We start from the raw sequence: 21,364 nt of genomic DNA, 5'->3' as shown, positions 1-21,364 counted from the left end.
GAGCCTCTAACCAGCCCAGTTTGGACCAATTCATGGTGGAGGGAGCCTCTAAAAAACCCAGTTTGGACCAATTCATGGTGGAGGGAGCCTCTAAACAGCCCAGTTTGGGCAAATTCATGGTGGAGGGAGCCTCTAAAAAACCCAGTTTGGACCAATTCATGGTGGAGGGAGCCTCTAACCAGCCCAGTTTGGACCAATTAATGGTGGAGGGAGCCTCTAAACAGCCAAGTTTGGACCAATTCATGGTGGAGGGAGCCTCTAAAAACCCCAGTTTGGACCAATTCATGGTGGAGGGAGCCTCTAACCAGCCCAGTTTGGACCAATTAATGGTGGAGGGAGCCTCTAACCAGCCCAGTTTGGACCAATTAATGGTGGAGGGAGCCTCTAACCACCCCAGTTTGGACCAATTCATGGTGGAGGGAGCCTCTAAACAGCCAAGTTTGGACCAATTCATGGTGAAGGGAGCCTCTAAAAACCCGTTTGGACCAATTCATGGTGGAGGGAGCCTCTAACCAGCCCAGTTTGGGCAAATTCATGGTGGAGGGAGCCTCTAAACAGCCCAGTTTGGGCAAATTCATGGTGGAGGGAGCCTCTAACCAGCCCAGTTTGGACCAATTAATGGTGGAGGGAGCCTCTAACCAGCCCAGTTTGGACCAATTAATGGTGGAGGGAGCCTCTAACCACCCCAGTTTGGACCAATTCATGGTGGAGGGAGCCTCTAAACAGCCAAGTTTGGACCAATTCATGGTGGAGGGAGCCTCTAAAAACCCCAGTTTGGACCAATTCATGGTGGAGGGAGCCTCTAACCAGCCCAGTTTGGACCAATTAATGGTGGAGGGAGCCTCTAACCACCCCAGTTTGGACCAATTCATGGTGGAGGGAGCCTCTAACCAGCCCAGTTTGGACCAATTCATGGTGGAGGGAGCCTCTAACCAGCCCAGTTTGGACCAATTAATGGTGGAGGGAGCCTCTAACCACCCCAGTTTGGACCAATTCATGGTGGAGGGAGCCTCTAAAAAACCCAGTTTGGACCAATTCATGGTGGAGGGAGCCTCTAAACAGCCCAGTTTGGGCAAATTCATGGTGGAGGGAGCCTCTAAACAGCCCAGTTTGGGCAAATTCATGGTGGAGGGAGCCTCTAACCAGCCCAGTTTGGACCAATTAATGGTGGAGGGAGCCTCTAACCAGCCCAGTTTGGACCAATTCATGGTGGAGGGAGCCTCTAAACAGCCCAGTTTGGGCAAATTCATGGTGGAAGGAGCCTCTAACCAGCAGAGTTGTGGGAAAGCAGGGTGGAGGGAGCCTCTAACCAGCAGAGTTGGTGGAAATCAGGGTGGAGGGAGCCTCTAACCAGCAGAGTTGGGGGAAATCATGTTGGAGGGAGCCTAGTATTAGCAGAATTGTGCAACGCTTATGGTGGATGAGTATGAGGATGCGGAGGAATTGGAGAGGTTGAGTACAGACATGGAGTTTCATGTTGGGGTGCTTTACACAGGTGGGCACAAAAATGAAGGCTCTATCCAGTGGTGGTTCATTTTTATCAAAGTGAGCCGGTCGGCACTCTCAGCTGACAGACGGGTGCGCTTGTCAGTGATGATGCCACCGGCTGCACTGAACACCCTCTCAGATAGGACGCTGGCGGCAGGACAGGACAGCACCTCCAAGGCATATAGGGCAAGTTCAAGCCACAGGTCCAACTTCGACACCCAATACGTGTAGGGCGCAGAGGGGTCGGAGAGGACAGGGCTGTGGTCGGAAAGGTATTCCCGCAACATGCGCCTATACTTCTCACGCCTGGTGACACTAGGACCCTCCGTGGCGGCACTTTGGCGAGGGGGTGCCATCAAGGTGTCCCAGACCTTAGACAGTGTGCCCCTCGTTTGTGTGGACCGGTGAGAACTTGGTTGCCTACTGGAGGAACTGCCCTCCCTGCCGCCACTGTCACATGCTGGAAACATCTCCATCATATTCTGCACCAATTGCCTGTGGCAAGCATTGATGCGATTGGCCCTCCCCTCTACCGGAATAAAAGACGAGATGTTGTTTTTATACCGGGGGTCAAGGATAGCAAAGATCCAGTACTGGTTGTCCTCCATGATTTTGACAATACGCTTGTCGGTTGTAAAGCACCCCAACATGAACTCAGCCATGTCTGCCACAGTGTTAGTTGGCATGACTCCTCTGGCCCCACCGGAAAGTTCAATCTCCATTTCCTCCTCATCCTCCATGTCTACCCATCCGCGCTGCAACAATGGGACGATTCGAAGTTGCCCGGAAGCCTCCTGTATCACCATCACATCATCGGACAACTCTTCTTCCTCCTCCTCCTCCTCCTCCTCCTCCTCCATTAAACGCAGTGAAGCGGACAGATGTGTGGACCTACTCTCCAGCTGTGACGGATCGGATGCTATCCCTAACTCCTCTGTGTGATCTGAGTTATCCCTGATGTCAATCAGGGATTCTCTCAGAACACACAAGAGCGGGATTGTAAGGCTCACCATCGCATCCTCAGAGCTCACCCTCCTTGTGGACTCCTCAAAGACCCGTAGGATGTCACAAAGGTCTCTCATCCATGGCCACTCATGGATGTGAAACTGAGGCAGCTGACTTTGTGGCACCCTAGGGTTTTGTAGCTGGTATTCCATCAAAGGTCTCTGCTGCTCAACCACTCTATTCAACATCTGAAACGTTGAGTTCCAGCGTGTGGGGACGTCGCACAAAAGCCGGTGTTGTGGCACATGCAGGCGTTGCTGGAGAGATTTTAAGCTAGCAGCGGCTACTGTCGACTTGCGAAAGTGGGCGCACATGCGCCGCACTTTCACCAGTAGCTCTGGAACATTGGGGTAGCTCTTTAGGAAACGTTGCACCACTAGGTTGAAGACGTGGGCCAGGCATGGAACATGTTGGAGTCCGGCAAGCTCCAGAGCTGCTACCAGGTTCCGGCCGTTATCACAAACGACCATGCCTGGGCCCAGGTGCAGCGGCTCAAACCATATTGCCGTCTCATCGAGGAGGGCATCCCTCACCTCGGAGGCAGTGTGCTGTCTGTCCCCCAAGCTGATCAGCTTCAGCACAGCCTGCTGACGTCTACCAACGCCAGTGCTGCAACGTTTCCAACTCGTAGCTGGGGTCAATCTAACAGCGGAGGAGGAGGCGGTGGCGGAGGAGGAGGCGGAGGAGGAGGCGGTAGAGGAGGAGGAGGAGGGGGGTGTTCTTCTCGTGTCCCTGCCAGGAATGTTAGGCGGGGAGACGAGGTACACCGGGCCAGTTTGGGAAGCAGTCCCAGCCTCAACTACATTTACCCAGTGTGCCGTCAGTGAAATGTAGCGTCCCTGTCCGCATGCACTTGTCCACGCGTCGGTGGTCAAGTGGACCTTTGTGCAAAGCGCGGAACTAAGGGCCCGCCTGATGTTGAGTGACACGTGCTGGTGCAAGGCGGGGACGGCACACCGGGAGAAGTAGTGACGGCTAGGGACGGCATAGCGAGGTGCCGCAGTTGCCATCAGGTCCAGGAAGGCGGGAGTTTCAACAAGCCGGAACGCCAACATCTCCTGGGCCAGCAGTTTAGCGATGTTGGCGTTCAAGGCTTGCGCGTGTGGGTGGTTAGCAGTGTATTTCTGCCGCCGCTCCAATGTCTGAGAGATGGTGGGTTGTTGTAAAGAAACGCCTGATGGTGCCTTTGATGGTGCAGGAGAAGGAGATAAGACAGGACCAGGGGAGGATGAGGTAGAAGTCAACAAAGTGGCGGAGGCAGATGAAGTGGTGTCCTGGCTCGTCCTCTGGAGTGCATCGCCAGCACAGTCAGCAGTGGCAGTGGCAGAGGCAGAGGCAGTGGCAGTGGCGTGAACGGCAGGCGGCCTTTGTCCTGCCGTTGCTGCCTGCCACTGATTCCAGTGCTTGGATTCCAAATGACGGCGCATTGAAGTGGTGGACAGGTTGCTCTTCTCAGAGCCCCTAATCAATTTCGAGAGGCAAATTGTGCAGACAACACTATATCTGTCCTCGGCGCATTCCTTGAAAAAACTCCACACCTTCGAGAAACGTGCCCTCGAGGTGGGAGTTTTTCGGGGCTGGGTACGAACTGGAACATCTTGGGAGATTCCGGGTGTGGCCTGGCTTCGCCTAAGCTGCTGACCTCTGCCTCTGCCTCTAGCTACCCTTTTTGGTGCTGCACCTGCCTCAACATCCACACTACTTTCCCCGCTTGACATCCCCCCTGTCCAGGTCGGGTCAGTGTCCTCATCATCCACCACTTCCTCTTCCAACTCCTGTCTCATCTCCTCCTCCCGCACAATGCGCCAGTCAACTGGATGCCCTGACGGCAACTGCGTCACATCATCGTCGATGAGGGTGGGTTGCTGGTCATCCACCACCAAATCGAACGGAGATGGAGGAGACTCTAGTGTTTGAGCATCTGGACACAGATGCTCCTCTGTTAGGTTCGTGGAATCGTGACGTGGAGAGGCAGGTTGAGGGACAATGAAAGGAGCGGAGAACAGCTCTGGGGAGCAGGGACAGTTTGGGTTATTGTTCTGTAAAGCTTCGGAATTTTGGGAGGAAGGAAGACAAGACTGTTGGGTAATAGGAGGAGAGGAGGCAGAGTCTGACTGGCTGCTGGACAATGTGCTGTAAGCGTTCTCTGACAGCCATTGCAAGACCTGTTCCTGGTTCTCGGGCCTACTAAGGTTTGTACCCTGCAGTTTAGTTAATGTGGCAAGCAACCCTGGCACTGTGGAGTGGCGCAATGCTTGCTGCCCCACAGGAGTAGGCACGGGACGCCCTGTGGCTTCACTGCTACCTTGCTCCCCAGAACCATTCCCCCGACCTCGCCCACGGCCTCGTCCACGTCCCTTTCCGGGAGCCTTGCGCATTTTGAATTCCTAGTTAGAAATTGGCACTGTATACCAGTAGTAAAAATTGTGGGTGCACGTAACCCCAATATATTCTTTGAATTCCCAGTCAGACACTGGCACTATATGGCAGTAGCAAGAAATGAGGGTATTTGTATTCCCAATATACTCTTTGAATTCCCAGTCAGACAATGGCACTGTATACCAGTAGTAAAAATTGTGGGTGCACGTAACCCCAATATATTCTTTGAATTCCCAGTCAGACACTGGCACTATATGGCAGTAGCAAGAAATGAGGGTATTTGTATTCCCAATATACTCTTTGAATTCCCAGTCAGACAATGGCACTGTATACCAGTAGTAAAAATTGTGGGTGCACGTAACCCCAATATATTCTTTGAATTACCAGTCAGAAACTGGCACTATATGGCAGTAGCAAGAAATGAGGGTATTTATAACCCCAATATATTCTTTGAATTCCCAGTCAGACAATGGCACTGTATACCAGTAGTAAAAATTGTGGGTGCACGTAACCCCAATATATTCTTTGAATTACCAGTCAGAAACTGGCACTATATGGCAGTAGCAAGAAATGAGGGTATTTGTATTCCCAATATACTCTTTGAATTCCCAGTCAGACAATGGCACTGTATACCAGTAGTAAAAATTGTGGGTGCACGTAACCCCAATATATTCTTTGAATTACCAGTCAGAAACTGGCACTATATGGCAGTAGCAAGAAATGAGGGTATTTATAACCCCAATATATTCTTTGAATTCCCAGTCAGACAATGGCACTGTATACCAGTAGTAAAAATTGTGGGTGCACGTAACCCCAATATATTCTTTGAATTCCCAGTCAGAAACTGGCACTATATGGCAGTAGCAAGAAATGAGGGTATTTGTATTCCCAATATACTCTTTGAATTCCCAGTCAGACAATGGCACTGTATACCAGTAGTAAAAATTGTGGGTGCACGTAACCCCAATATATTCTTTGAATTACCAGTCAGAAACTGGCACTATATGGCAGTAGCAAGAAATGAGGGTATTTATAACCCCAATATATTCTTTGAATTCCCAGTCAGACAATGGCACTGTATACCAGTAGTAAAAATTGTGGGTGCACGTAACCCCAATATATTCTTTGAATTCCCAGTCAGAAACTGGCACTATATGGCAGTAGCAAGAAATGAGGGTATTTGTATTCCCAATATATTCTTTGAATTCCCAGTCAGACAATGGCACTGTATACCAGTAGTAAAAATTGTGGGTGCACGTAACCCCAATATATTCTTTGAATTACCAGTCAGAAACTGGCACTATATGGCAGTAGCAAGAAATGAGGGTATTTATAACCCCAATATATTCTTTGAATTCCCAGTCAGACAATGGCACTGTATACCAGTAGTAAAAATTGTGGGTGCACGTAACCCCAATATATTCTTTGAATTACCAGTCAGAAACTGGCACTATATGGCAGTAGCAAGAAATGAGGGTATTTATAACCCCAATATATTCTTTGAATTCCCAGTCAGACAATGGCACTGTATACCAGTAGTAAAAATTGTGGGTGCACGTAACCCCAATATATTCTTTGAATTCCCAGTCAGACACTGGCACTATATGGCAGTAGCAAGAAATGAGGGTATTTGTATTCCCAATATACTCTTTGAATTCCCAGTCAGACAATGGCACTGTATACCAGTAGTAAAAATTGTGGGTGCACGTAACCCCAATATATTCTTTGAATTACCAGTCAGAAACTGGCACTATATGGCAGTAGCAAGAAATGAGGGTATTTATAACCCCAATATATTCTTTGAATTCCCAGTCAGACAATGGCACTGTATACCAGTAGTAAAAATTGTGGGTGCACGTAACCCCAATATATTCTTTGAATTACCAGTCAGAAACTGGCACTATATGGCAGTAGCAAGAAATGAGGGTATTTGTATTCCCAATATACTCTTTGAATTCCCAGTCAGACAATGGCACTGTATACCAGTAGTAAAAATTGTGGGTGCACGTAACCCCAATATATTCTTTGAATTACCAGTCAGAAACTGGCACTATATGGCAGTAGCAAGAAATGAGGGTATTTATAACCCCAATATATTCTTTGAATTCCCAGTCAGACAATGGCACTGTATACCAGTAGTAAAAATTGTGGGTGCACGTAACCCCAATATATTCTTTGAATTCCCAGTCAGAAACTGGCACTATATGGCAGTAGCAAGAAATGAGGGTATTTGTATTCCCAATATACTCTTTGAATTCCCAGTCAGACAATGGCACTGTATACCAGTAGTAAAAATTGTGGGTGCACGTAACCCCAATATATTCTTTGAATTACCAGTCAGAAACTGGCACTATATGGCAGTAGCAAGAAATGAGGGTATTTATAACCCCAATATATTCTTTGAATTCCCAGTCAGACAATGGCACTGTATACCAGTAGTAAAAATTGTGGGTGCACGTAACCCCAATATATTCTTTGAATTCCCAGTCAGAAACTGGCACTATATGGCAGTAGCAAGAAATGAGGGTATTTGTATTCCCAATATATTCTTTGAATTCCCAGTCAGACAATGGCACTGTATACCAGTAGTAAAAATTGTGGGTGCACGTAACCCCAATATATTCTTTGAATTACCAGTCAGAAACTGGCACTATATGGCAGTAGCAAGAAATGAGGGTATTTATAACCCCAATATATTCTTTGAATTCCCAGTCAGACAATGGCACTGTATACCAGTAGTAAAAATTGTGGGTGCACGTAACCCCAATATATTCTTTGAATTCCCAGTCAGAAACTGGCACTATATGGCAGTAGCAAGAAATGAGGGTATTTGTATTCCCAATATACTCTTTGAATTCCCAGTCAGACAATGGCACTGTATACCAGTAGTAAAAATTGTGGGTGCACGTAACCCCAATATATTCTTTGAATTACCAGTCAGAAACTGGCACTATATGGCAGTAGCAAGAAATGAGGGTATTTGTATTCCCAATATATTCTTTGAATTCCCAGTCAGACAATGGCACTGTATACCAGTAGTAAAAATTGTGGGTGTATATAGCCCCAATTCTATTGCTAGGGGACTTGCAGGGTATTTCTGGGGTGAAGGTGGGGGGGCACACCGTTGGAACGGGTATCGGGGTATATATCGGGTATACGGGAATACACTGACAGTGTATTCCATTCAGGATCCTGGGAAAGCTGGGTTGCGGCGATTGAGCCCGTCAGTGCCACGTTACACTGACAAGCTTCTCCCTGGAATTTAGCTCTTACAAGAGCTGTTGGTTGTCTTCTCCTTCCTATCCTAGCCTGTCCCTGCCTACCCAGAATCTAAGCCCTAGCTAGCTGGACGGAAACCTCCGTCCTCGGTGAATTGCAAGCTCAGAATGACGCGAAGCTGGGCGGCGCTGTTCTTTTAAATTAGAGGTCACATGTTTTCGGCAGCCAATGGGTTTTGCCTACTTTTTTCAACGTCACCGGTGTCGTAGTTCCTGTCCCACCTACCCTGCGCTGTTATTGGAGCAAAAAAGGCGCCAGGGAAGGTGGGAGGGGAATCGAGTAATGGCGCACGTTACCACGCGGTGTTCGATTCGATTCGAACATGCCGAACAGCCTAATATCCGATCGAACATGAGTTCGATAGAACACTGTTCGCTCATCTCTACTAGAATCCCATCCACTTTGCTGTGATTGTATAACAATGCATTTTTTTCCTTCATGTTCCCGCCATGGGAGGTAAGCAGCACTGTATACTTATAGCACTTACATTGCTGAGTATATACAAAATATGCCCAAGAGGCAGCAGTCAGCAAGGCCAAAGGCTGTTTTTGTGGGTAATGACCCAGTGATGGTACTTGTTTGCCCCAGATTAATGTCCCACTGCAGAAATATTAGCTTAGGATCACATCTTCATTTTATGTCACAACCGGATGTGCCAAATGTCAGATGTAGTGTGCATTTGCTGCACTTCATTCTAATGGAATTTGGCTTAAGGCTGGCTCATACAGTAAGAGAGGAGCTTTCTTGTTTTGGCCAAAGGGACCACATACTCATATTCATGTCTCAACTTTCAATGACTCACTTTTTCATTGACTGTAACCTTTCTACTATGATCAATTTGGAGAGGAAATGATTGTGACATAAAGACAGTCCGAAATTACAAATTACACATTAGAAGAAATCCCATACTTATATGAGACAAAAACATTAAAAAATGACTGAGTTATTTTGTCCTAAAACTCCTTAACTCTAGCTCTGTCTTTATAACCTTTTTTATGTGACTTTATTTCACATGTAATGGAAAATCACTTTTAAGCCAGGATAGCCTGAATGGAGAATATGATAATTTTTCAAATTCTGAAATTCTGTACATTCAGTCAAATTACCAAATTCGTCATTTTGTACCCATTTTCTACATGCCCCCTCCTTACCAGATGAGCTTCTTTTTTTTTTTTTTTTGTTTTACTTTTCATTGATTTGTCACTAAAATTCTCTTTTGTGTTTAATAGTTGCTTCATTCAAAGCCAAACAATACTCATATCAAGATATCATCCTCATTTATCAATGTATTTCAGGGAGCTTTGCAGTAACAAAGACAATAATAATATTACGGCAACAAAATATCCAAACTGCATTCGACTGATTTACATTTATAGCATAGTAGTAATAGTACTTATTTCTGTAGCAATATATTAACCATTTCCGGACTGCTCATTGGTACGTCCAAGCAGTTTTCAGCAGCTACACCAAATCGTTAAGCTGCTGAACATGTGTCTGAAAGTGCCCGGTCTACTGAATATAGGGTATCTGCAGTGCTCCTGTTCCATCAGGAAGGGGTTAATAGGAGCACTGCAGATACCCTATATCCAGCCAGGCTGAATTCCAAGTAGGGGAAAAAAATCTCAGTCCTCAAGCTGAGGGAAGGGGCAGACAGACAACCAAAACACCCCCTCCCCTTCCCCAGCATCCAGCAACTACTGCACCCAAAAACTCCGACCATTTTAATTTTTGAAAATTTCCAGCAGCTGCTGCATTTTCCCCCTATAGGCTTATACTCGAGTCAATAAGTTTTTTGTGGTAAAATTAGGGGCCTCAGCTTATATTCAGGTCGGCTTATACTAGAGTATATACAGTAAATGTTTTCACTTTGTTGTTGATAGCTTTGGTCTGGATTTTTAATAAAGATATATTGTCGCATGAAATACATGAGTCAGTAATGCTTCCCATAATAGCTGCCAAAGCAAAGACTTAGAAGATATGACAACCATAAAACTACGATTGTTATTCAATCAAAATAATCAGAATTAGGGAAGTTGGAATTTTGTCGACTGAATTGCTTCCTAAAAGGAGATCAGATAATAAGAGCACTGACAAGGATATATTGTATTTTTTAGCATATATTCTTTCTTTTTGAGTCAGGTATTCCATCTTGCTATATTAGTTGAAGGGGAATCTGGGATTGTAAAAAATAGGTCTATGTAATTAATGTATATTAAGCAAGGGAGCAAAGGTAACGATGGAGAACCTACTATTGTCCATTATTTATTACTCAAATTTCAGGACATTACATCACTAATATTACTTAGATTTTTTTTTACTCAGTTGCATTGATCCCTTTGACAGGATATTTTTGTGAAACCAAATATATATATATTTTTTATTTCTGATTTCTTACCTTGTAATTCTCACATCAGGCACTCAAGTATTATATGGACTCATTTACTTACTACTAGTCTCCAAGAAACCAAACAGCAGTTCTGTATGTAAAAGCTGATCTAACTGCAGCTAAGGGCAACAGGTATACAGTCCCAAGGCATTGTTATTTTTGTGGAAAATAATATATCATTATGAAATAATCTCTTATGTGTTCTTACCGTGACTGGAACAACCTGCATTAGAATGGCGAAGTTAGTGAGATGATTGCAGCGACAAACACTGTAATTCACGTTTCCATCTACACGGACACATCCTTCACTTGACCAAACACCCGAACCTGAGCTGCAAGAAAAAGCAGGAAAGATTGTCTGCTGGAATCTAGCCCTTCATTTATCAAGAAAAAAAACCTCAAGACAAGGAATACTTAATATGGACGAAACTTTTACATTTGTGTGAAATCTGTATTATGGATCAGATTCATCACTTGTGTCTAAAAGGAAGAGACAATACAAATGATATATAATAAGTTACTGTAACACAAATCTTTAAAGGGAGTGTTTGACCTTCCCCAAGTATACTCAACTGTCGCCATCATATTACTGTGCACATTACAGAGACAGATAACGATCCTTTTGTTATGTACTGTATATGTTTGTTTTGTAAACGTAGAGAAAAACAACTTCAAATTATTATGCAAATAAGGCAGTTGGTGCACTGGGGGCAAGACTTCAGTCTTGGGGAGCGCTGCTCTTGCTGCTTTGGTAAGATGGATGATGTTATAGAACTCCCACTGCAAGGGATGGCATAGGTAGGAGGTGATAGAGGTCCAAGGGTCACTTCACATGGAGGAATTTGCCGCAGAGTTGGGGGGGGGGGATTCTAGCCTCGATTCCGGAACAGATTCCTCCCAAATCCGTCTCCAATTGTTTTCAATGAGAGGAATAGATCACAGCAAAAGAAGTGTCCTGCTTGAACTTGCCTCGGCAACAGCAATGCTCAAGGAAGTTGAAGCCCCCCTCCCCCCACACGTGTACCCACTGCCTAATTTGCATTAAAAAAATTGTTTATCTCCAAGTCTAAAAAAGTCACATAACTAATAAAGGTATACTATGTATCACTGTAATGTGCCCTGTAATACAGTGTTGACAGTTGTGTAAGCTTGACGTAAGCAACAGACTCCTTTTAAGAATAAACACTGATACAATACTGAGCTAGCCACTGACTAATGTTATTCAATGATAGTGTCAGTAACACAAAGGTGTAATAAACCACTTATCTAGTTTAAAGGACCCATTTAGGACAGCCTAATATGAAAGTAGGGCTAATGTTGCTTGTGCAAGTGCTGTGTCCTTTTTTTGTTTGCACTGAAGAACACTACATAGTACCTGTACAGGGTGTCATACGGTCAGACCAAAAAAATGCTTTTATCCCATTGTAACTTAAACTTGTTACTTAAGACCTTCACCAGTTCCACCAGTTCAAGTTCTAGGTATCTGTTAATAGACACTGCTCCACAAATTCCATCACAGTTGGAATTTTTTCTCTCAAGCAACAAATGCAATTAGTTTTGGCACCCAATGTGTTATTTAAGCTCTGCAACGTCAGAAGGACAGTGTCAGACAATAAGGTGTGATTCAGAGCTCCAATCAGAGGCAGCCAGTGTCAGAATTTAGAATCACACCCCTTTAATCGTTCCTAACTAACACCGCCCACCAGACAGTACAGAGACTAAATAGCATATCAGGAAGAAAAACAAACAATATTGATAGCTCAGGAACAGTGTGAGCTAGAGGGAAAAATCCAACTGTACCAGAATCAGTGGAAAATCGCCTGTTAATTGATAAAGAGAAATTCTTGGAGGTGCAGAAAAGTCCTCTTTAACACCACCTATTAAATTTGAAAGTAGCTTGCAAGCTAGAAATGTGAAGTAGGTGTGATGGAGTTCCAGAGTAATCCCAGTAGGAGAAGGGTCCCACTCCTTAACCGTTAAGTTGACAAGAAGGTCCTACTGAGTCATAGATGCTTGGTCAAAGTCAATTTTATTCAACATGTGGTAACAGTAAACATTTTCGGCTCTACTTAAGCCTTCATCAGACTCTACAATGGTATACAGAAAAATACAAAACTAGTGAGTTCCCACTACCACATTGTAAAAGTGCCACAAAATACAATTTATATACATATACAGTCCTATGAAAAAGTTTGGGCACCCCTATTAATCTTAATCATTTTTAGTTCTAAATATTTTGGTGTTTGCAACAGCCATTTCAGTTTGATATATCTAATAACTGATGGACACAGTAATATTTCAGGATTGAAATGAGGTTTATTGTACTAACAGAAAATGTGCAATATGCATTAAACCAAAATTTGACCGGTGCAAAAGTATGGGCACCTCAACAGAAAAGTGACATTAATATTTAGTAGATCCTCCTTTTGCAAAGATAACAGCCTCTAGTCGCTTCCTGTAGCTTTTAATTAGTTCCTGGATCCTGGATAAAGGTATTTTGGACAAACAATTCAAGTTCAGTTAAGTTAGATGGTCGCCGAGCATGGACAGCCCGCTTCAAATCATCCCACAGATGTTCAATGATATTCAGGTCTGGGGACTGGGATGGCCATTCCAGAACATTGTAATTGTTCCTCTGCATGAATGCCTGAGGATTTGGAGCGGTGTTTTGGATCATTGTCTTGCTGAAATATCCATCCCCGGCGTAACTTCAACTTCGTCACTGATTCTTGAACATTATTCTCAAGAATCTGCTGATACTGAGTGGAATCCATGCGACTCTCAACTTTAACAAGATTCCCGATGCCGGCATTGGCCACACAGCCCCAAAGCATGATGGAACCTCCACCAAATTTTACAGTGGGTAGCATGTGTTTTTCTTGGAATGCTGTTTCTTTTTGGACGCCATGCATAACGCCTTTTTTTATAACCAAACAACTCAATTTTTGTTTCCAAAATGAAGCTGCCTTGTCCAAATGTGCTTTTTCATACCTCAGGCAACTCTATTTGTGGCGTACGTGCAGAAACGGCTTCTTTCTCATCACTCTCCCATACAGCTTCTATTTGTGCAAAGTGCGCTGTATAGTTGACCGATGCACAGTGACACCATCTGCAGCAAGATGATGCTGCAGCTCTTTGGAGGTGGTCTGTGGATTGTCCTTGACTGTTCTCACCATTCTTCTTCTCTGTCTTTCTGATATTTTTCTTGGCCTGCCACTTCTGGGCTTAACAAGAACTGTCCCTGTGCTCTTCCATTTCCTTACTATGTTCCTCACAGTGGAAACTGACAGGTTAAATCTCTGAGACAACTTTTTGTATCCTTCCCCTGAACAACTATGTTGAACAATCTTTGTTTTCAGATCATTTGAGAGTTGTTTTGAGTAGCCCATGATGCCACTCTTCAGAGGAGATTCAAATAGGAGATCAACTTGCAATTGGCCACCTTAAATACCTTTTCTTATGATTGGATACATCTGGCTATGAAGTTCAAAGCTCACTGAGGTTACAAAACCAATTTTGTGCTTCAGTAAGTCAGTAAAAAGTAGTTAGGGGAATTCAAATCAATAAAATGATAAGGGTGCCCATACTTTTGCACCGGTCAAATTTTGGTTTAATGCATATTGCACATTTTCTGTTAGTACAATAAACCTCATTTCAATCCTGAAATATTACTGTGTCCATCAGTTATTAGATATATCAAACTGAAATGGCTGTTGCAAACACCAAAATATTTAGAACAAAAAATGATTAAGATTAATAGGGGTGCCCAAACTTTTTCATAGGACTGTATACACATGTCACAAAATCTCAATACAGAGGTTCTTAGATGTCAGTTGTTAGCCAGGTAACAACCGATATCTAAGAACCTCTATATTGAGATTTTGTGACATATGTGTATATATGTATATAAATTGTATTTTGTGGCACTTTTACAATGTGGTAGTGGGAACTTACTAGTTTTGTATATTTCTGTATACCATTGTAGAGTCTGATGTAGGCTTAAAGGAGCTCTATCAGCAAAATTATGCTGTATGAGCCCCACATATGCCTGAATAGCCTTTAAAAAGGCTATTCAGGCACCTCTAATGTTATTTTAAACCCCCTGTTGCAATTATTCAAATGATACTTACCGTGCATGTTGGGCGGTAGTGCACTGTCTGACGTCATCTTGCTGTCACGTCTTCCTCTTCTTTCTTCTTCCAGCGACATCCTCCTGTCCCTGTCCTGGCTCTTTCCCACCTGGATCTTCAGTTCTTCTGGCGGGTTGTGTTCAAATCTCGCGCGTGCGCAGTATTGCTCCCTCCAGAGGGGAGAGGTTTAAAATACCAAAGGCTATTCACGCATATGTAGGGCTCATACAGCATAATTTTAGATCCGAAAACGTTTACTGTTACCACATGTTGACTAAAATTCACCTTGACCAATCATCTATGACTCAGTAGGACCTTCTTGCAAGCTAGAAAAGGTTGATATAATAGATGCAATCAGGGGCTTATCCTAGGAAATGGTTAGACAGTTAAAATTGATAAAGATGGTTCTCCTGGTTTGGCTGATGTAGATAATGACTGTGACGGTCAGATTTAGTGAATGCACTTTTATTATTTTTTATTAACTATAATATTATTGTATGTAGTTATTATAGATGAGCGAACGCATACAGATTCGATCGAATATCAGGCCATTCGGGATATTCGATTACAATCGAATACAAGGCCGCAAACACAGTAAAAATTTGTATCCCCTCCCACCTTCCCTGGCACGATTTTTGCACCAATAACAGTGCAGGGGAGGTGGGACAGGAACTACGATAACAGAGGCGGTGAAAAAAAAGTGGAAAAAGTAATTTGCGGCCGGAAACAGATAACCTCCAATTTAGATGAATGGTGGATTTACCATTCGACTAATTTGGGACTGTGAAGTATGTGACTGTGAGACAGGGATAGATGTACAGGCAGGGTTAGCTAGGGATTACCTTTATTTAGGGGGGAAACGTTACTCACACAACTGTTTTGGGCTCCATCTCGTCGGGAAGTCCAAAAAAAAGTCTAAAACTTCTTTTCAGTGAAAGTGGAGCACTTTTGATTCAGACTGAATAAATTCTGTTTAAATCAAATCTTTCAACCATTTCAAATGAATCTGACCTGAAAAGAGTTACAGAAGATTCACTCATCTCTATGTAATAGCTTTTGAAATGTAGCAGACCTGGTTGAGCAAGGCATTAACACTTTAAGGGCATGGCCTAAAAACACCTTAAGGCTATGGCCCACGCAGCCAAATGCAGCAGAAACGCATTGATTCATTATGTTTTCGCTGAGTTTTTCGCTTCAGCCCCTCTACCCATACTATACCTATAGGGAAAATGCCAGCGTTTCCACAGGTATAATTGACATGCTGCGATTTTCAAAAACGTAGCTTTTCAGCAGTGGATTCTTTTTCTGCAGTGTGTGGATGGAATTACCCAGAATCCCATTTACCTTGTAGATACTGTAAAACACAGCATTGTTTGTTGTAGTTAGAGATGAGCGAACAGTGTTCTATCGAACACATGTTCGATCGGATATCAGGGTGTTCGCCATGTTCGAATCGAATCGAACACCGCGTGGTAAAGTGCGCCAAAATTCGATTCCCCTCCCACCTTCCCTGGCGCCTTTTTTGCACCAATAACAGCGCAGGGGAGGTGGGACAGGAACTACGACAACGGGGGCATTGAAAAAAATTGGAAAAAGTCATTGGCTGCCGAAATCAGGTGACCTCCATTTTAGACGAATAGTGGATTTCAAATCCGGGTCATATGAGAATGTGAACTTTGTGACTATGAGACAGGGATAGCTGTACAGGCAGGGATAGCTAGGGATAACCTTTATTTAGGGGGGAATGTTATTAAAAATAACTTTTTGGGGCTCTATCGGGTGTGTAATTGTGATTTTTGTGAGATAAACTTTTTCCCATAGGGATGCATTGGCCAGCGCTGATTGGCCGAATTCCGTACTTTGGCCAATCAGCGCTGGCTCTGCTGGAGGAGGCGGAGTCTAAGATCGCTCCACACCAGTCTCCATTCTGGTCCGACCTTAGACTCCGCCTCCTCCAGCAGAGCCAGCGCTGATTGGCCGAATTCCGTACTCTGGCCAATCAGTGCTGGCCAGTGCATTCTATTGGCGTGATGAAGCAGTGCTGAATGTGTGTGTTTAGCTCAACTACGCCGGTGGAGTAGTTGAGCTAAGCACACAGATTCAGCTCTGCTTCAATCAGCGCTGGCCAATGCATTCTATTAGCTTCTATGCTACATCAGAGCCGAGGGTGCGCTTGAACCCTTGTGCAGCCTCGGCTCTGCTACATCAGAGCCGAGTATGCGCTTGAACCCTTGTGCACACTCTGCTTCATCAAGCTAATAGTTTACAGAATTCGGCCAATCAGCGCTGGCTCTGCCGGAGAAGGCGGAGTCTAAGATCGCTCCACACCAGTCTCCATTCAGGTCCGACCTTAGACTCCGCCTCCTCCGACAGAGCCAGCGTTGATTGGCCGAATTCTGTAAACTGGCCAATCAGTGCTGGCCAATGCATTCTATTGGCTTGATGAAGCAGAGCTGAATGTGTGTGCTGAGCTCAACTACGCCGGTGGTGTAGCCAAGAGTTCAGTGCACGGCCAGCTCTGCTATGCCGGAGATTGAGCAAAGTTGGCCGTGCGCTCCGGTGGTGTAGCAGAGCCGAGGGTGCAGAAGGGTTCAAGTGCACCCTCGGCTCTGATGTAGCAGAGCTGAATGTGCACAAGGGTTAGAGCGCACACTCCGTCCGGAGATGTAGCCGTGCTGATGCTGTCAACACTGCTACATCTGATATCGGAACACAATGGAGACTGCTGTGGACTCCACAGCAGTCTCCATTGTGGTCCGATCTGAGATGTAGCAGTGTTGACAGCATCAACACGGCTACATCTCCGGATGGAGTGTGCGCTTGAACCCTTGTGTACACTCGGCTCTGCTACATCAGAGGAGCACACAGCCAACTCTGCTCAATCTCTAGCATAGCAGAGCTGGCCGTGCACTGAACTCTTGGCTATGCCACCGCCGTAATTGAGAGTTCAATCTCCGGCATAGCAGAGCTGGCTGTGCCACTGGCGTAGTTGAGCTCAGCACACACATTCAGCTCTGCTTCATCACGCCAATAGAATGCATTGGCCAGCGCTGATTGGCCAGAGTACATAATTCGGCCAATCAGCGCTGGCTCTGCTGGAGGAGGCGGAGTCTAAGGTCGGACCAGAATGGAGACTGGTGTGGAGCGATCTTAGACTCAGCCGAATTATGAACTCTGGCCAATCAGCGCTGGCCAATGCATTCCTATGGGAAAAAGTTTATCTCACAAAAAACACAATTACACACCCGATAGAGCCCCAAAAAGTTATTTTTAATAACATTCCCACATAAATAAAGGTTATCCCTAGTTATCCCTGCCTGTACAGCTATCCCTGTCTCATAGTCACAAATTTCACATTCTCATATGACCCGGATCTGAAATCCACTATTCGTCTAAAATGGGGGTCACCTGATTTCGGCAGCCAATTACTTTTTTTCCGATTTTTTTCAATGCCTCCGGTGTCGTAGTTCCTGTCCCACCTCCCCAGCGCTGTTATTGGTGCAAAAAAAGCGCCAGGGAAGGTGGGAGGGGAATCAAATTTTTTTGGAGTTTGCCACGTGATGTTCGATTCGAATCGAACACATCGAACAGCCTGATATCCGATCGAACATGTGTTCGTTAGAACATTGTTCGCTCATCTCTAGTCAGTTTGCATTACATACAGAGGTAACGGACTCCCTATCTCAGCCCTTATCAGCCAAATTCAATTAAAACGACTGATAAGAGCTCAGAAATCCCAGAGCTCTCACCTCCCTATCTGAGAAGCTTCGCTACTTAAAAGACACAAACAGCTCAGAGCTGCTCCCAGCCCCTCCCTACCCCCTTGAGAGCAGGCAGCTACATCACTTGACAAATGAGCAGATAATCCCAAGGGCCATAGAAATGGAGTGTAAACAATGAAGTGAATAAATTAAGATAGCGGCCAAACAAAGCAGTTTTGATAAAGCAATGCATTTAGGAAAAGTCTTAAATCCACATAAACTAGCAGTATAGATAGGATCCTTGTGATGGGACAACCCCTTTAATATTTTTTGCACTTATTTATGAAACAGTAGGAAATTTGATTGGCATTTTGAAAAATTAGCTATTTTGAGAATGTGAAATACTCTGCTTTTCAGACAGTTATACCACCAAATTAATTAATAAAAATTATTTTCTATATCTCATATACAAAAAATTTTACCAAACCCATTTTTAGAGGGTATTTTAAAGGTCTATATATCATAACCCCCACCCCCATAAATAATCTCATTTTCAAAACTCCACCCTAAATTTATTTAAAACAGCATTTTCGAACCTTTTAGGTGTTTCAGGGAAGTTAATGCAAAATTGATATGAAATTTAGACATTTCATTTTTAATAATTCTTTGATTTGGCCCTAAAATCTACACACTTACAAAGGGTTAAAAGAGAAAATTTGTTATTTACTTTCTACCGAGCACGAAAATACCCCAACTGTAGATTTAAACTGCTGTTTGGGCCCACAGCAATGTGCCAAATGGAGCGCCACTGGGCGTTTGAAAAGCATATTTTGCTGGTATAGTTTTCAATTGCCATGTCTTATTTATTGAGCCCCTAAAGTACCAGTACAATGGAAACTCCCCAAAAATCGATCCCATTAAGAAAATTATACCCCTCAAATAAGGTATAGTGAGCAGTTTGACCCAACAGTTGTTTCACATATTTTATTAACATTGGGATGTGAAAATGAAGAATTACTTTTTTTTCTAAATCAAATGTTAAATGTTTCATTTTCACAAGGGATTAAAAGAGGAAAAGCCCCCACAGTTCCTTACACAATCTCTTCTAAATACGACAATACCTCATATGTGGTCGTAAACTGCTGAATGTGTATATGGCAAGCTTCGGAACAAAAGAAAGCACTTTTTGGCTTTTGGAGGGCAGATTATGCTGGAATAGTTTTCGGGTGTTATGTCTCATTTGAAGAGCTCTTAAAGTACCAGGACAATGGAAAGCTCCAAAAGGTAACACCATTTTGTAAACTACACATCAAGAATTTTTTTAAGGAGCATATTGAAAATTTTTAAAATTTGAGTGTTGTATTAATTTACTTTAAAGAAATAAATGCACAGTTAAAAGTGAAAAGTTAAAACTACATTTTTTCAAAAGATACGCCATTACAGTGCCCAATATGTTGTGTACAGCTTGTGTCAGCAGAGACACGCACTCTTTTTACCTCAGTTGTGGTTCCACTTTTCTGACATGGAGTCCAAAAGTCAAACCATATAATATATATCTGTGTTTGAAAAGCCACTTTAGGCTGAGGCCCCACATTGCAGAAACACAGCGCTTTTTTTGCAGATTTTGTTGTGGTTTTTTGAGCCAAAGGCAAGAGTGGATTGAGCAGAAGGGAGAAGTACAGTCCTATGAAAAAGTTTGGGCACCCCTATTAATCTTAATCATTTTTTGTTCTAAATATTTTGGTGTTTGCAACAGCCATTTCAGTTTGATATATCTAATAACTGATGGACACAGTAATATTTCAGGATTGAAATGAGGTTTATTGTACTAACAGAAAATGTGCAATATGCATTAAACCAAAATTTGACCGGTGCAAAAGTATGGGCACCCTTATCATTTTATTGATTTGAATTCCCCTAACTACTTTTTACTGACTTACTGAAGCACAAAATTGGTTTTGTAACCTCAGTGAGCTTTGAACTTCATAGCCAGATGTATCCAATCATAAGAAAAGGTATTTAAGGTGGCCAATTGCAAGTTGATCTCCTATTTGAATCTCCTCTGAAGAGTGGCATCATGGGCTACTCAAAACAACTCTCAAATGATCTGAAAACAAAGATTGTTCAACATAGTTGTTCAGGGGAAGGATACAAAAAGTTGTCTCAGAGATTTAACCTGTCAGTTTCCACTGTGAGGAACATAGTAAGGAAATGGAAGAGCACAGGGACAGTTCTTGTTAAGCCCAGAAGTGGCAGGCCAAGAAAAATATCAGAAAGGCAGAGAAGAAGAATGGTGAGAACAGTCAAGGACAATCCACAGACACCTCCAAAGAGCTGCAGCATCATCTTGCTGCAGATGGTGTCACTGTGCATTGGTCAACTATACAGCGCACTTTGCACAAATAGAAGCTGTATGGGAGAGTGATGAGAAAGAAGCCGTTTCTGCACGTACGCCACAAATAGAGTTGCCTGAGGTATGAAAAAGCACATTTGGACAAGGCAGCTTCATTTTGGAAACAAAAATTGAGTTGTTTGGTTATAAAAAAAGGCGTTATGCATGGCGTCCAAAAAGAAACAGCATTCCAAGAAAAACACATGCTACCCACTGTAAAATTTGGTGGAGGTTCCATCATGCTTTGGGGCTGTGTGGCCAATGCCGGCATCGGGAATCTTGTTAAAGTTGAGGGTCGCATGGATTCCACTCAGTATCAGCAGATTCTTGAGAATAATGTTCAAGAATCAGTGACGAAGTTGAAGTTACGCCGGGGATGGATATTTCAGCAAGACAATGATCCAAAACACCGCTCCAAATCCTCAGGCATTCATGCAGAGGAACAATTACAATGTTCTGGAATGGCCATCCCAGTCCCCAGACCTGAATATCATTGAACATCTGTGGGATGATTTGAAGCGGGCTGTCCATGCTCGGCGACCATCTAACTTAACTGAACTTGAATTGTTTGTCCAAAATACCTTTATCCAGGATCCAGGAACTG

General features: G+C 43.7%; 1 protein-coding gene across 1 annotated transcript in view; it reads right to left on the bottom strand.

Annotated features, from left to right (window-relative positions):
- ADGRD1 (adhesion G protein-coupled receptor D1) overlaps nucleotides 1-21,364 on the bottom strand; it is a 550,408-nt gene that overhangs the window by 280,867 nt on the left and 248,177 nt on the right. Inside the window, exon 15 of the mRNA XM_075274895.1 lies at nucleotides 10,746-10,869. Within this exon, the coding sequence (XP_075130996.1) occupies nucleotides 10,746-10,869 (124 nt within the window). The remainder of the gene's footprint in view (nucleotides 1-10,745; nucleotides 10,870-21,364) is intronic.

This window comes from Leptodactylus fuscus, chromosome 1 (assembly GCF_031893055.1).
Source record: "Leptodactylus fuscus isolate aLepFus1 chromosome 1, aLepFus1.hap2, whole genome shotgun sequence".
In the NCBI taxonomy this organism is placed as follows: Eukaryota; Metazoa; Chordata; class Amphibia; order Anura; family Leptodactylidae; genus Leptodactylus; species Leptodactylus fuscus.
The sequence above is the reverse complement of the archived record's forward strand: the minus strand, read 5'-3'. Positions and strand labels throughout refer to the sequence as shown.